The sequence below is a fragment of the Vidua macroura genome, chromosome 25 (assembly GCF_024509145.1).
Source record: "Vidua macroura isolate BioBank_ID:100142 chromosome 25, ASM2450914v1, whole genome shotgun sequence".
NCBI lineage: Eukaryota > Metazoa > Chordata > Aves > Passeriformes > Viduidae > Vidua > Vidua macroura.
The window spans coordinates 6,610,165-6,624,814 of record NC_071595.1 but is presented as its reverse complement, the minus strand read 5'-3'; the positions used below and the strand labels follow the sequence as shown (position 1 = coordinate 6,624,814).

The following is a 14,650-nucleotide window of genomic DNA, read 5'->3' as shown; positions in this document are numbered from 1 at the left end:
AGCTGGGAGAGCCCCAACACATTTATATTGGTGTTTTGGGCAGGAAGAACTACCACAAATTGCTTATTGTGCTAAAAACATTAATGCATTGTTTTCCTGGTTTTCTACACATGATTAAGTGCTTTATTCCCAGTAAATAAATATATTTGATGAATAATTTTTATTGATATCAATCATGTGTTTACATAAATTACATTTTTAACTCATTAAGATCCCTGGCAGCACATTCATATTAATGTGATAATTAATTTGTGCATTAAATTGTGATGTTAAATTGTGCATTTCCCCTCACTTCACTCTGCTGTCAGCCTGACTTATGCTTCACTCAGAGACTTCCAAAGCCTCTCCTGACTGACCAGCACCCTCAGGGGAGTGAGAGTGTCAGTCCTGCCACACAGAGAACTCCTTTAAAAGGCTTCTCAAGTGTGCAAGAAACACCCACAAGCAAATGTGTAACAATGCACTTGTGCCCATGCACTGATTCTCAGCTGTAAAACACACTTTACACCCTCCCAGTCCCTTTTCCCCTGGTGTTTTCCCCAGGGACCAGGAGGAGGGCAGTGGAAGAGGCAGGAGGAGAGGCAGACTCACCTATGTGTGGCTGGTGGGCAGCAGCCAGGGCGTACTGCTGCTGCTGGGCTGCTGTCAGCTGCTGCACTGCCAGGGCGTTGGGCCTCTGGAACAGCTGTGGGGAGAGCACAGACAGCCCTGAAACTGGGCACAGACAGATGTGAAACTGGGCACAGACAGCCCTGAAACTGGGCACAGACAGATGTGAAACTGGGCACAGACAGATGTGAAACTGGGCACAGACAGCCCTGAAACTGGGCACAGACAGACCTGAAACTGGGCACAGACAGACGTGAAACTGGGCACAGACAGACCTGAAACTGGGCACAGACAGCCCTGAAACCGGGCACAAATAACCTGGAAACTGGGCACAGACAGCCCTGAAACTGGGCACAGACAGATGTGAAACTGGGCACAGACAGATGTGAAACTGGGCACAGACAGACCTGAAACTGGGCACAGACAGATGTGAAACTGGGCACAGACAGACCTGAAACTGGGCACAGACAGATGTGAAACTGGGCACAGACAGATGTGAAACTGGGCACAGACAGCCCTGAAACCGGGCACAAATAACCTGGAAACTGGGCACAGACAGCCCTGAAACTGGGCACAGACAGATGTGAAACTGGGCACAGACAGATGTGAAACTGGGCACAGACAGACCTGAAACTGGGCACAGACAGATGTGAAACTGGGCACAGACAGACCTGAAACTGGGCACAGACAGATGTGAAACTGGGCACAGACAGATGTGAAACTGGGCACAGACAGCCCTGAAACTGGGCACAGACAGCCCTGAAACTGGGCACAGACAGCCCTGAAACTGGGCACAGACAGACCTGAAACTGGGCACAGACAGACGTGAAACTGGGCACAGACAGACCTGAAACTGGGCACAGACAGACGTGAAACTGGGCACAGACAGACCTGAAACTGGGCACAGACAGCCCTGAAACCGGGCACAAATAACCTGGAAACTGGGCACAGACAGCCCTGAAACTGGGCACAGACAGATGTGAAACTGGGCACAGACAGATGTGAAACTGGGCACAGACAGACCTGAAACTGGGCACAGACAGATGTGAAACTGGGCACAGACAGACCTGAAACTGGGCACAGACAGATGTGAAACTGGGCACAGACAGATGTGAAACTGGGCACAGACAGCCCTGAAACTGGGCACAGACAGACCTGAAACTGGGCACAGACAGCCCTGAAACTGGGCACAGACAGACCTGAAATTGGGCACAGACAGATGTGAAACTGGGCACAGACAGATGTGAAACTGGGCACAGACAGACGTGAAACTGGGCACAGACAGCCCTGAAACTGGGCACAGACAGACCTGAAACTGGGCACAGACAGACCTGAAACTGGGCACAGACAGATGTGAAACTGGGCACAGACAGACCTGAAACTGGGCACAGACAGATGTGAAACTGGGCACAGACAGACGTGAAACTGGGCACAGACAGCCCTGAAACTGGGCACAGACAGCCCTGAAACTGGGCACAGACAGACGTGAAACTGGGCACAGACAGACCTGAAACTGGGCACAGACAGATGTGAAACTGGGCACAGATAGCACTGAAACTGGGCACAGACAGACCTGAAACTGGGCACAGACAGACCTGAAACTGGGCACAGACAGACCTGAAACTGGGCACAGACAGACGTGAAACTGGGCACAGACAGACCTGAAACTGGGCACAGACAGATGTGAAACTGGGCACAGACAGACCTGAAACTGGGCACAGACAGATGTGAAACTGGGCACAGACAGATGTGAAACTGGGCACAGACAGACCTGAAACTGGGCACAGACAGACGTGAAACTGGGCACAGACAGCCCTGAAACTGGGCACAGACAGACCTGAAACTGGGCACAGACAGATGTGAAACTGGGCACAGACAGATGTGAAACTGGGCACAGACAGACCTGAAACTGGGCACAGACAGATGTGAAACTGGGCACAGACAGACCTGAAACTGGGCACAGACAGCCCTGAAACTGGGCACAGACAGCCCTGAAACTGGGCACAGACAGACCTGAAACTGGGCACAGACAGATGTGAAACTGGGCACAGACAGCCCTAAAACTGGGCACAGACAGCCCTGAAACTGGGCACAGACAGACCTGAAACTGGGCACAGACAGATGTGAAACTGGGCACAGACAGACCTGAAACAGGGCACAGACAGATGTGAAACTGGGCACAGACAGACCTGAAACTGGGCACAGACAGATGTGAAACTGGGCACAGACAGACCTGAAACTGGGCACAGACAGACGTGAAACTGGGCACAGACAGACCTGAAACTGGGCACAGACAGCCCTGAAACTGGGCACAGACAGACGTGAAACTGGGCACAGACAGCCCTGAAACTGGGCACAGACAGCCCTGAAACTGGGCACAGACAGACCTGAAACTGGGCACAGACAGCCCTGAAACTGGGCACAGACAGCCCTGAAACTGGGCACAGACAGCCCTGAAACTGGGCACAGACAGCCCTGAAACTGGGCACAGACAGACCTGAAACTGGGCACAAATAACCTGGAAAATGGGCACAGACAGCCCTGAAACTGGGCACAGACAGATGTGAAACTGGGCACAGACAGATGTGAAACTGGGCACAAATAACCTGGAAAATGGGCACAGACAGCCCTGAAACTGGGCACAGACAGATGTGAAACTGGGCACAGACAGACCTGACACTGGGCACAGACAGCCCTTAAATCAGGCAGGCAGCAAAAGAGTGTTCTTAAATCAGGCACAAAATACAAACCATGTCCTTAAACTGGGCACAAACACCCCTCAAATCAGGTACAAACACCCCTCAAATCAGGCACAAACAACCCTCAAATCAGGTACAAACACCCCTCAAATCAGGTACAAACACCCCTGAAATCAGGTACAAACACCCCTCAAATCAGGCACAAACAACCTCAAATCAGGCACAAACACACCAACACTCCTTAACTCAGTCACAGAAACACAAACAGCATCCTCAAATCTGGCACAAACACACCAACCCTGCTGAACTGGGGCACAAACACACCAACCCTGCTGAACTTACACACAAACACACCAACCCTGCTGAACTGGGGCACAAACACACCAACCCTGCTGAACTTACACACAAACACACCAACCCTGCTGAACTCACACACAAACACACCAACCCTGCTGAACTGGGGCACAAACACACCAACCCTGCTGAACTCACACACAAACACACCAACCCTGCTGAACTGGGGCACAAACACACCAACCCTGCTGAACTGGGGCACAAACACACCAACCCTGCTGAACTGGGGCACAAACACACCAACCCTGCTGAACTTACACACAAACACACCAACCCTGCTGAACTGGGGCACAAACACACCAACCCTGCTGAACTCACACACAAACACACCAACCCTGCTGAACTTACACACAAACACACCAACCCTGCTGAACTCACACACAAACACACCAACCCTACTGAACTTACACACAAACACACCAACCCTGCTGAACTGGGGCACAAACACACCAACCCTACTGAACTCACACACAAACACACCAACACTGCTGAACTCACACACAAACACACCAACCCTGCTGAACTGGGGCACAAACACACCAACACTGCTGAACTCACACACAAACACACCAACCCTACTGAACTGGGGCACAAAAAGCAGCAACTCCTTCCTTCTCCAGCAATCCCTTCACACCACATTTCCTGTAACCCTACAGATACTCCACACCTCAGAAGGACCTGAACTCCTTTGGAATCAATTGCCCATGTCAATCCACCTGAAAAACCCCACATTTCTGCAGCACAGCCAGCCCCAGCCCAGCTTTTCCCTCAATCCCAAAGGATTTATCCCAGCTCCTGCTCACACCCAGCTGCAGCCTGGGGGTCCCCAGGAGCACTCCCAGGTGTTGGGAGTGCCCCCGGTGTGCCCTCCCAGTTTGGCTGAAATGGGAAATGGGATGGAAAGGGGGTGGCAATGGGGTGCAGAGCCAAGTCTGGGACACCCAAGGTGCCTTCAGAGCCAGCAGAGGGGACCCAGCCCCAGGATCACAAACCCCAGACCAAACACTTCCTTCACCTGCAGCCCCCTGCCCACTTCTCAAGGTTATTGAGAATTTGTTCCTCACTAAGGAAAAAGAATAGGATTCCCCTGAAGTATTTTTGCTGAGGGGTGGGGTGGTTTTTTTTTTCCTTTCTTCAGGGCCTTACTAGAAGTTTATTTCCCAGCTTCTTTTGCATCTCCCTGAAGGAAATCCCTGAATTCACCCATCTTCAGCTGTAATTAAAACATTTAAGGACGCACCAGCTGAATATCTCCTCTGAAATTATCCAGCATGTCCATCCCCCCTCACTTCCGAGGTGGGAATGACTTGACAAAGCACTGTGAGAAATGTTTTCTCCCTCCACTCCCTCAGAACAGACTTGGATGCCCAAATGCCTATGATTTTCACACCTATTATCCTGCCCTCCTTTCAGACAAGGCAACTGCTGGCAGACAGAGCAATAATTCTGCCCAAATTTTTGGCAGAAACCCACAAGCATCATGAAGTAGCCCAGAATCATAAAAAAACTCTATTATTTCTTTTATTTAGAGGCAAAAATTGGCATTGGTTCTCCTGAGAGCAGGGTGAGCAAAGCTGTGTGAGAAAATCCACCTTTATTTCTGTCTTCTTACAAGTTCAGGTGGAGAAAACACATCTGAGGGATTAGCATTGGGTTTATGAGGTGGAAATGCAGCATTTAGGGCAGCCAGAATTAACCTGTTGTGTGCCAAACTCACCCTCACAACAGCTTTGTTTGCTCATCCCTCAGGACGTGGCGCTCCTACAACACACAGGGGCTATCAGAATGTTCCTTGTGGAGGAAAATAGCTGATCTCCAGCTCCTTTATTGCCTCCTGGGCCATAAAACGCCCTGAGCAGTCTGGGCACACAACACACCTGCTCTCCTGGCCCCTTGTGTTGTTTTAAGGTGCCATTCCTGGTCACACAAAGCCGGGTGGCAGCTCTGCTCAGGTGTCACCTCTGTTCTGGTGCCACCCATCACCAGGAGCTTGGGCAAAGCTGCACTGACATCCTGGAACACAAACCCTGTGAGGAACTGATTGCAGGGATGGAGAACTCTCCCTGGCTTCCCTAAAATAGCTGACTTTATCTGAGGGAGCTGGGGGTGCCCAGCCTGGAGAAAAGGAGACTCAGGGGTGGCCTCAGCACTCTCTGCAGCTCCTGAAAGGTGCCTGTGGCCAGCTGGGCTTGGGCTCTTTCTCCAGGAGCTGACAGAACCAGAGCACACAGCCTCAGCTGCCCCAAGGGAAATACAGGTTGGGTAGCAGGAAAAAGCTTTTCATGGCAAGAGTGATAAAGTTCTGGAATGGCTGCCCGGGGAGGTGGTGGAGTCCCCATCCCTGGGTGTGTTTAAAACAAGCCTGGATGTGGCACTGGGGGCCAGGGTTGTGCTGAGGGGTTGGGGCTGGGCTGGACTCGATGGTCTGGAAGGTCTCTTCCAACCCAGGGATTCTGTGAATGCTGTGAACACCCCTGAGTGCAAAACACCAGAGAGATCATGGACAACAGGAGCAGCAGAACATGGAATGAGGGACAGTGGCTCTGTGGGAGTGACCAGCAACATCTCACTGATCAGCAAATATGGGGAAAAAAACCCAAAACTATAAATCCCCTAAACTGCTTCCTCCTGAAGTGTGGATTCCTCTACAACATCCTCGGGATTGGGGTCTGCTTTCGGATTAGTTCAGCAATTTGAGCTTTTCAGCTTTCTTCAGCTGCAAAATTTCACCAAACCCTTGAGTTCTCACAGGCTTTTCCAGCCTGTTGATGTGGATTCCATCCCAGCAAAGCAGAGAGGAAATGCTGGGTTGTTATTTCCTTCTCCTGAGGGCACAAAAAGCATTTATCTCCCTAAAAACACTTGTGCTCACTTCACACATGTGAGGACTTCCACACCTCCCAAATGCAACTCAACGAACCACCTGGGAATCAGAAAAACTGGGAGAAAGGAATCCACACCCACTCAGAGCCTCAATACTTCACCATCAATATTTCACCTGCTGCTCTTGGCTCTTTTTGTTGTCTGCCTGCTCTGGGGGCTCATCTAGTCCCTGCAAAATTTGACTTCCAGACATAAAAGGTCTGCAAGAAAGCTGGAGAAGGTTTTTTTTACAGCACAGGACAAGGGTGAATAGCCTTAAACTAAGAGAGGAGGGATTCAGATGGGATCTTGGGAAGGAATTGTTCCCTGGCAGGGTGGGGAGGGGCTGGAATGAATTCCCAGAGCAGCTGGGGCTGCCCCTGGATCCCTGGCAGTGCCCAAGGCCAGGCTGGAGCAGCCTGGGACAGTGGGAGGTGTCCCTGCCATGGCAGGGGTTGGAATTGGATGAGTTTTAAAGCCTTTTCCCACCCAAAGCATTCCAGGATTCTGTGACCTCTCCCTCTCCCCAACTTTAATTCACAACCTTGCTCAGCTCCCTCAGAAGAAACTCAGCCCAGCTGCAGATTTCATCCTGTGCCTGTCCAAGGAAGCAGAGCCAAGAAAAACCATCCCAATGCAGCCTTTCCTCAGGCAGAGAAGCCAGGGGAGCTCTGGGAATCATCAACTCCACGTATTTAGGGAGAGCTGTGCCGTCTCCATCTGCTGACAGCACAGCCCCACATTCCAAACCCAGAGATCAGTGCTGAAGGTGGGACTGAGGAGTAGGAAAAGGCCCAGGAACCTCTGCAACAGGAATATCAACCTGAATTTACAAAGGTATCAGAAAAGGGCATTTCAGGCTGCTGGGAAATGCATTTGGAGTGAAAAGCTACAAAGCCCTGAGACGGTTCTGGAGGAGTTCAGGGAGATCAGCCAACATTTCAGTGAGGCTGCTCCATGTGCAGACAAATGAAGGATGATTTCCACCACGTGGAGGAGCTCACTGAGGGAACTGCAAGGAAGCAGAACCCCGGAGTTATGGGAATTCTGGAAGACAGATTTTCCTCAGCCAATTTCTTCCGCAATATCAACATCTGACATCCCCAATCAGATCAGATCTGGGTAAAACCTTCCCCTTCCTCACCCTGCCTTCAGCTGTGCTCCCTGTAATCCTTCCAAGGATGGGATGCTTCCCCACAACCCCAAAAGGCACTTTTGGGGATGAGATCCCTTGTTCAGGACAGATTTCCTGCTGCCAACAGAATGGCCAAAGTCAGATTCCTTTCATCCAGGCTGAGAGTGGCAGTGGGCAGCAAGGACCCCTGGCTCTGGGCATCAGGAATTAAGGGAATGGGCACAAGACCCCTGGATTTACACAAACCTGCCCTGAGAGGGCACACCTGGCTGGGGAACGATTCCTGATCTTTACTACAGCACCTCAGGCTGACTGAAGGCTCCTGTTTGCTTTCACTGCAGGTGGAAGCTGCCACAAGGGTGAACACTGAAAAGAACAGATCTTGTCTGACAGCCCTGCAGGGCCTGGCTGGGACCAAGGGACAGCAGCTGTGTCCCCACTGCTCCCCCAAAATCAGGGAGGGGTGAGGGGGGATTTGGGCTTCACAACACAGAAAGGGAGCTGGGAAGGGGCTGGAGCCCCAGGAGAGGCTGAGGGAGCTGGGAAGGGGCTCAGCCTGGAGAAAAGGAGGCTCAGGGGGGACCTTGTGGCTCTGCACAGCTCCTGCCAGGAGGGGACAGCCGGGGGGGTCGGGCTCTGCTCCAGGGAACAGGGACAGGAGGAGAGGGAACGGCCTCAGGCTGGGCCAGGGCAGGCTCAGGGTGCAATCAGCAGGAATTTCCCCATGGAAAGGGGGCTCAGGCCTTGGAACTGCCCAGGGGGGTTTGGAGTGCCCATCCCTGGAGTTGTCCCAGGAATTCCTGGAGGTGGCACTGAGAGCTCTGGGCTGGGTTCAGGGTGGGGATTGGGCACAGCTGGGATTTGATTCTCTGAGAGGGCTTTTCCAGCCTCAGTGATTCCATGATTCCCAGACAGTTGGTGACACAGAGGTGACATCAGCTCCACACAGACAGTGCCCATCCACTTGGTATGAAATAAATGCAAACCCAGGCAGAAATCCACAGCCCCTAATACAGGGACCCTTCCCTGCTCTGCCTTCCTTTGGCAGGGTTCATTTCCACTAGTGAGGTGCCAGATGTGCCAAATTTGAAATATTAATTTTTAAAGGCTGAAAGAAACAAACAAAAACTCCTCAAACTTGTAAATGAGCCTTCACTTAAACAGAAAACCCTGACAAAATGCAAATTCCAGGCTTCCCACTGCTGCCGTTCCAGCTCCATCTCTAATGCTTCTCCAGAAGCAGCTCACTTGTGGAGCCCTGATGTTTTAAAAAACACACAACTTTCCTGGTTTAGAAGGAATTATGGCATCCCAGGCCTTACCCCAGAGCAAGACAAAGACTTGGAACTATCTGTTTTTTCTCCTTTTTGAACTCTACAGCAGCTATTTAGTTTAATCATTAAATTTTCCATCATTAACCTCCCAAAGATGCTGTAGAACAGAGCAGCCAACTGAGCTCCAACACAGATATTTACACTGCTTTTAAGGCTGTGAGATAACTCAGCACAAACTTGGCAATGCTTTCCCTCGCTCCAGAGTGCCAGAGGCTCTTCTGCTAAAAAAATCAGATATTTTAGGGAAGCCAGGGAGAGTTCTATATCCCTGCAATCAGCTACAACAAAGGATTCCCTTCTACTTTGAGGGATATCAGACTTGCAAAGGGAGAGCAATAAAGTTTAGAATCATTACCCAAACGAGCAGGAACGGGAGCAGAGCAGGAGTCGATTGCTGGAGCCAGGCCCAGCATTCAGCAGGAGCCAAGGGAGTCTGGGCTTGTGTGGGAGAAAGGTCAAACAAACCTAAGCCAGGCTCAGATAAAGGTTTGCAGTAGTGGACTCTGCCCTTAGGGTTTAAACTCAGGTAGAAGAAAAGTTTGAACTTGTAATTGCCTCAGGCTGCTCTGGCTGAGCAAAGCTGAGTGTGGGGCTCAGCAAAACACAAAGTGGGGCTCAGCAGGGCCCAGTGTGGGGCTCAGCAGGGCCCAGTGTGGGGCTCAGCAGGGCTCACACCTGGGCTCACACCTGGGCTCACACCTGGGCTCACACCTGGGCTCAGCAGGCCTCACACCTGGGCTCACACCTGGGCCCAAGCAGGGCTCACACCTGGGCTCACACCTGGGTTCAGCAGGGCTCACACCTGGGCTCACACCTGGGCTCACACCTGGGCTCAGCAGGGCTCACACCTGGGCTCAGCAGGGCTCACACCTGGGCTCACACCTGGGCTCACACCTGGGCTCACACCTGGGCTCACACCTGGGTTCAGCAGGGCTCACACCTGGGCCCAAGCAGGGCTCACACCTGGGCTCACACCTGGGTTCAGCAGGGCTCACACCTGGGCTCAGCAGGGCTCACACCTGGGCTCACACCTGGGTTCAGCAGGGCTCACACCTGGGCTCAGCAGGGCTCACACCTGGGCTCACACCTGGGCTCAGCAGGGCTCACACCTGGGCTCACACCTGGGCTCACACCTGGGCTCACACCTGGGCTCAGCAGGGCTCACACCTGGGCTCACACCTGGGCTCAGCAGGGCTCACACCTGGGCTCACACCTGGGCTCACACCTGGGCTCAGCCCAGCCCACCACGGGGCTCAGCAGGGCCCAATGTGGGGACCAGGAGGGCCCAAATTGGGGCTTAACAAAACCCAGCGTGGGGCTCAGCAAAGCCCAGGGCAGGGCTCACACCTTTGCTGAGCAGGTGTTGGCTCTCAGTCACCTCCTGGGCTCCAGGGCGAGTGTTTGGGTTTTTTTTAGTACTTTTTACTATTTTTAAAGCTCTTTTTCAATGCCAGCTCCTCAAGACAGCCAGGATCACCAGAGAGGGCAGTGCTGTGGGAACTGCTGTGGGAATTCTGATTATTCCAGCTGCCATGGGACTCAGATCTGCTCTAGTTCCCTGGGAGGACACACACAGCACGAAGACAATGACAACACCTCCAATCTTCCTCCATCCCTCTTCCAAGGACAGGATCCCGAGCTCATCCTACCCCACACCGACCCCACTGGAGCCATGGGGCTGGATCAGGGACCAGGGACCAGGGATCAGGCATCAGGGATCTGGGATCTGGGACCAGGCATCAGGGATCTGGGACCAGGGATCTGGGACCAGGCATCAGGGATCAGGGATCTGGGATCAGAAACCAGGGACCAGAAACCAGGGATCAGAGACCAGGGACCAGGGACAGGGATCAGGGATCTGGGATCAGGGACCAGCCATCAGGGATCTGAGACCAGGGATCAGAAACCAGGGATCAGAGACCAGGGATCAGAGACCAGGGCCAGGGATCAGGGATCAGGGACCAGGGACCAGGCATCAGGGACCAGGGATCAGAAACCAGGGATCAGGGACCAGGGACCAGGGACCAGGCATCAGGGACCAGGGACAGGGATCCAGGGACAGGGATCCAGGGATCACTCTGTACCTGCTGCTGGGAATTGTAGTCAAAGAGCCCCACGGTGGCCGCAGCCGAGTCCACGGGGACCTGAGTGCCGGAATAATCGAACTGCAGCGGCTCCATGCCCACGTGCTCCATGGGGTCCAGGGGCACGCTCTGCGATTCCATGTTGGAGAAGTCCTCCACGGGCTTGGCCCCGTTGGTGCTGGCCAGCTGGGCCAGGCCCTCGGAGCCGTTCTGGTTGGGGCCCAGCAGATCCACCTCGCTCGCCGAGTTCTGGCAGTTCCCGGGCGTGCGGCTGCGTGGGGAGGGGGGAAAGGGGTCAGGAGAATGCTCCAGCCCAGCATGCCACCCTCCAGGAGGAGGTGGAGTACAGGAGGGAAAAATAAAAGCATGGTCTGAAGTCGTTCACCAAATTAATTCTATGGAGAATTGATGTATTTTTTGAAAATTAAAACTAAAAGCAGGAATGCTCCATCACACCCCCAGACCCAGCAGAACTGCCCAGAGGTGGTGGAGTACAGGAGGGAAAAATAAAGGCATGGTCTCAAACAGTTCTCCATATTAATTCTATGGAGAAATTGGTGTTATTTAAAAAATAAAAACTAAAAGCAGGAATGCTCCATCACATCCCCAGACCCAGCAGAACTCTTTGGAGGTGTTGTAGAAGAGGGGGCAAAAACCAGGGATGGTCTGAAATAGTTAATTCTACTGAGAAATATATTAAAAAAAAACAAAAACAAAGCAGGAATACTCCATCCCAACATCACACCTCTAAACCCACCAGAACTGCTTGGAGGTGTTGCAGTAAAGGGGGGAAAAATAAAAAAGATGGTCTGAAATAGTTCACCGAATGAATTCTACTGAGAAATATGTTTTTAAAAATAAACAAAAAATAAAATTAGGCATGCTACAGCCCAGCACCACAGCAGCAATACACCCCCAGACCCACCAGAACTCCCTGTAAGTTGCAGAAGTGCTGTAGGAGTATTGTGGAAGACAAGAAAAAAATAAAGAGATGGTCTGAAATAGTTCCCTAAGTTAATTCTACACAGAAGTTGATGTATTTAAAAAAACAGAAGCAGGAATGCTCCAGCCCAGCATGAGACCCACCAGGCCTGCCTGCAGGTGGTGTAATAAGTAAAAAATCATGGTCTGAAATTGTCCCCTGAGTTAATTCTACATAGAAATTGATGGATTTTAAAAACTAACAAAAAATAACCCACAAGCCCCAGTCCCCAGCCTCAAACACCTGTTACAGAAAAAATGTAAAAAAATCAGGTTCTGTTTTCTCCTCACCTGAGAGTCAGACAGAACAAGCTCCAATCTCCCAAAGCACTTATATTTACTGGAGTATTTGGTGATTTTTAATTGTGTGGAGCTCTGGCACCAAATCTCACTTAACACCACTCTAAGGTAGCTGCCACGGGCTCCTGATCACCCAGAACAAGGACTGGACTTCATGGGAATGCTTCATAGCCATGGAGGAGCCAGGAATGTGCATTTCCCAGCACTTTGTTTGGCTTTTACATTCTATTTTACCATTTGTTTGGCTTCTCCAGTTTTCCTACAGGCCACCAGTAACCACAAGAGATCCAGAAATGAGCAAGGGACACAAATGTATCAATGACATCAAGGGCCACCATTTCAGGAGGTTTTTACCCCTGCAGAGCTGCAAGGAACAACTCCAAAGCCCCAGCTGTGATGTGGACAGGACAGGAGCAGAGCCAACCCTTCCCAAGGGGGTTTCCATGGGAATCCCACACAGAGGGATTAAAAACAGGAGTGAAAATCACGGGGATCACACCCAGCCCTGAGCTCTCAGGGGTTCCCTGGGGACATTCAGAACATCCTGGGGACACTACAGCATGGAAAACCCTTCCCAAAAACATCAAGTGCGTGCCCAGGTTTGGGACTGGGCTGACTGCCAGGGGCTGCTCTGCTCCTCACCCCACCAGTGAGGGACTGGGGGGACACTGGGAGGGTGACACAGCTGGGACAGCTGATCCCAACTGATCCAAGGGCTCTTATAAAAGAGATTTTATCATTTATTTATCGAATCGTCGGGATCAGATAGAGGAAGGGGTTGGGCACACTGAGGGTGGGCAGGCCCTGGCACACATTCCCAGAGCAGCTGGGGCTGCCCCTGGATCCCTGGCAGTGCCCAAGGCCAGGCTGGACAAGGCTTGGAGCACCTGGGACAGTGGGAGGTGTCCCTGGGTGGGATTTAAGATCCCTTCCATCCCAGGCCACTCTGGGATTCTGTGATATCCCAGCCCACACAGCACCCAGAGCTGAGGGAAGAGGGAAGGGGAGGCTGTTTGGAGTGCTGGTGTTTGGTCTTCACCAGTCCCTGCCACAGAATCCCAGACTGGGTCAGGCTGGGAGGACCCCATGGGGTCACTGGTGCCACTCCCAGAGCCCAGGGCACAGCAGGGTGCCCATGTGGCTCTGGAATGTGCCAGGGAGGAGACTCCAGCCCCTCTCTGGGCTCTGCCCGGGGCTGGCACTGCCCAGGGCAGTTCTGCCTCCCGGGCAGGGGCAGCTCCTGGGCTCAGGCCCTGCCCGGGGCTCTGGGGCCATCGCTGGGCCTGGAGCAGAGCCTGGGGCTGCCCTGCCCTCCTGCACACAGGGATGGACAGGGATGGACAGGGATGGACAGGGATGGACAGGGATAGCCAGAGAAACCTTCAGGGATGGACAGGGACAGCCAGGGATGGACAGGGATGGACAGGGATAGCCAGAGAAACCTTCAGGGATGGACAGGGACAGCCAGGGACAGCCAGGGATGGACAGGGATGGACAGGGATAGCCAGGGACACCCTCAGGGATGGACAGGGACAGCCAGGGATGGACAGGGACAGCCAGGGATGGACAGGGACAGCCAGGGACACCCTCAGGGACAGCCAGGGACACCCTCAGGGATGGACAGGGAGAGCCAGGGATGGACAGGGATGGACAGGGATAGCCAGAGAAACCTTCAGGGATGGACAGGGACAGCCAGGGATGGACAGGGACAGCCAGGGACACCCTCAGGGATGGACAGGGACAGCCAGGGACACCCTCAGGGATGGACAGGGACAGCCAGGGATGGACAGGGACAGCCAGGGACACCCTCAGGGACAGCCAGGGACACCCTCAGGGATGGACAGGGACAGCCAGGGATGGACAGGGACACCCTCAGGGATGGACAGGGACACCCTCAGGGACACCCTCAGGGATGGCCAGGGACACAAGGGACAGCCAGGGACAGCCAGAGCTGAGGGCCCTGTCGAGGCTGAGCAGCCCCAGCTCCCTCAGCCTTTCCTGGGCAGGGAGATGCTCCAGTGACCCCCAGTGGAGCCCAGCTTTCCTGGGAATGGGGTGGCTGACACCTTCCCTGGGATGTGCTGCATGAATTCCTGCTTAGCTTCGCTTCCATGCCCAGTTTTTCCTTTCCCCATTCAAATGTTCCCACCTCAGCCCACGAATTTTCACTTTTCCCTTTCCAATTCTCCCCCCCGTGGCCCTGCAGGGGATGGAGTGAGAGCCTGGAGAGACTGAGCTTAGACCCCATCACTGATTATTATTAAGTGATTATTATTAACTGATTAATCACTA

At 52.9% G+C, this 14,650-nt stretch overlaps 1 protein-coding gene across 8 annotated transcripts in view; it reads right to left on the bottom strand.

Moving 5' to 3' along the window:
• PUM1 (pumilio RNA binding family member 1) overlaps positions 1-14,650 on the bottom strand; it is an 88,681-nt gene that overhangs the window by 39,981 nt on the left and 34,050 nt on the right. For all 8 annotated transcript variants that reach the window (XM_053998513.1, XM_053998512.1, XM_053998516.1 and 5 more), the window contains 2 exons: positions 11,078-11,348; positions 592-685 (listed from right to left, as the gene is read on the bottom strand). In XM_053998513.1, the coding sequence (XP_053854488.1) occupies positions 592-685; positions 11,078-11,348 (365 nt within the window). The remainder of the gene's footprint in view (positions 1-591; positions 686-11,077; positions 11,349-14,650) is intronic.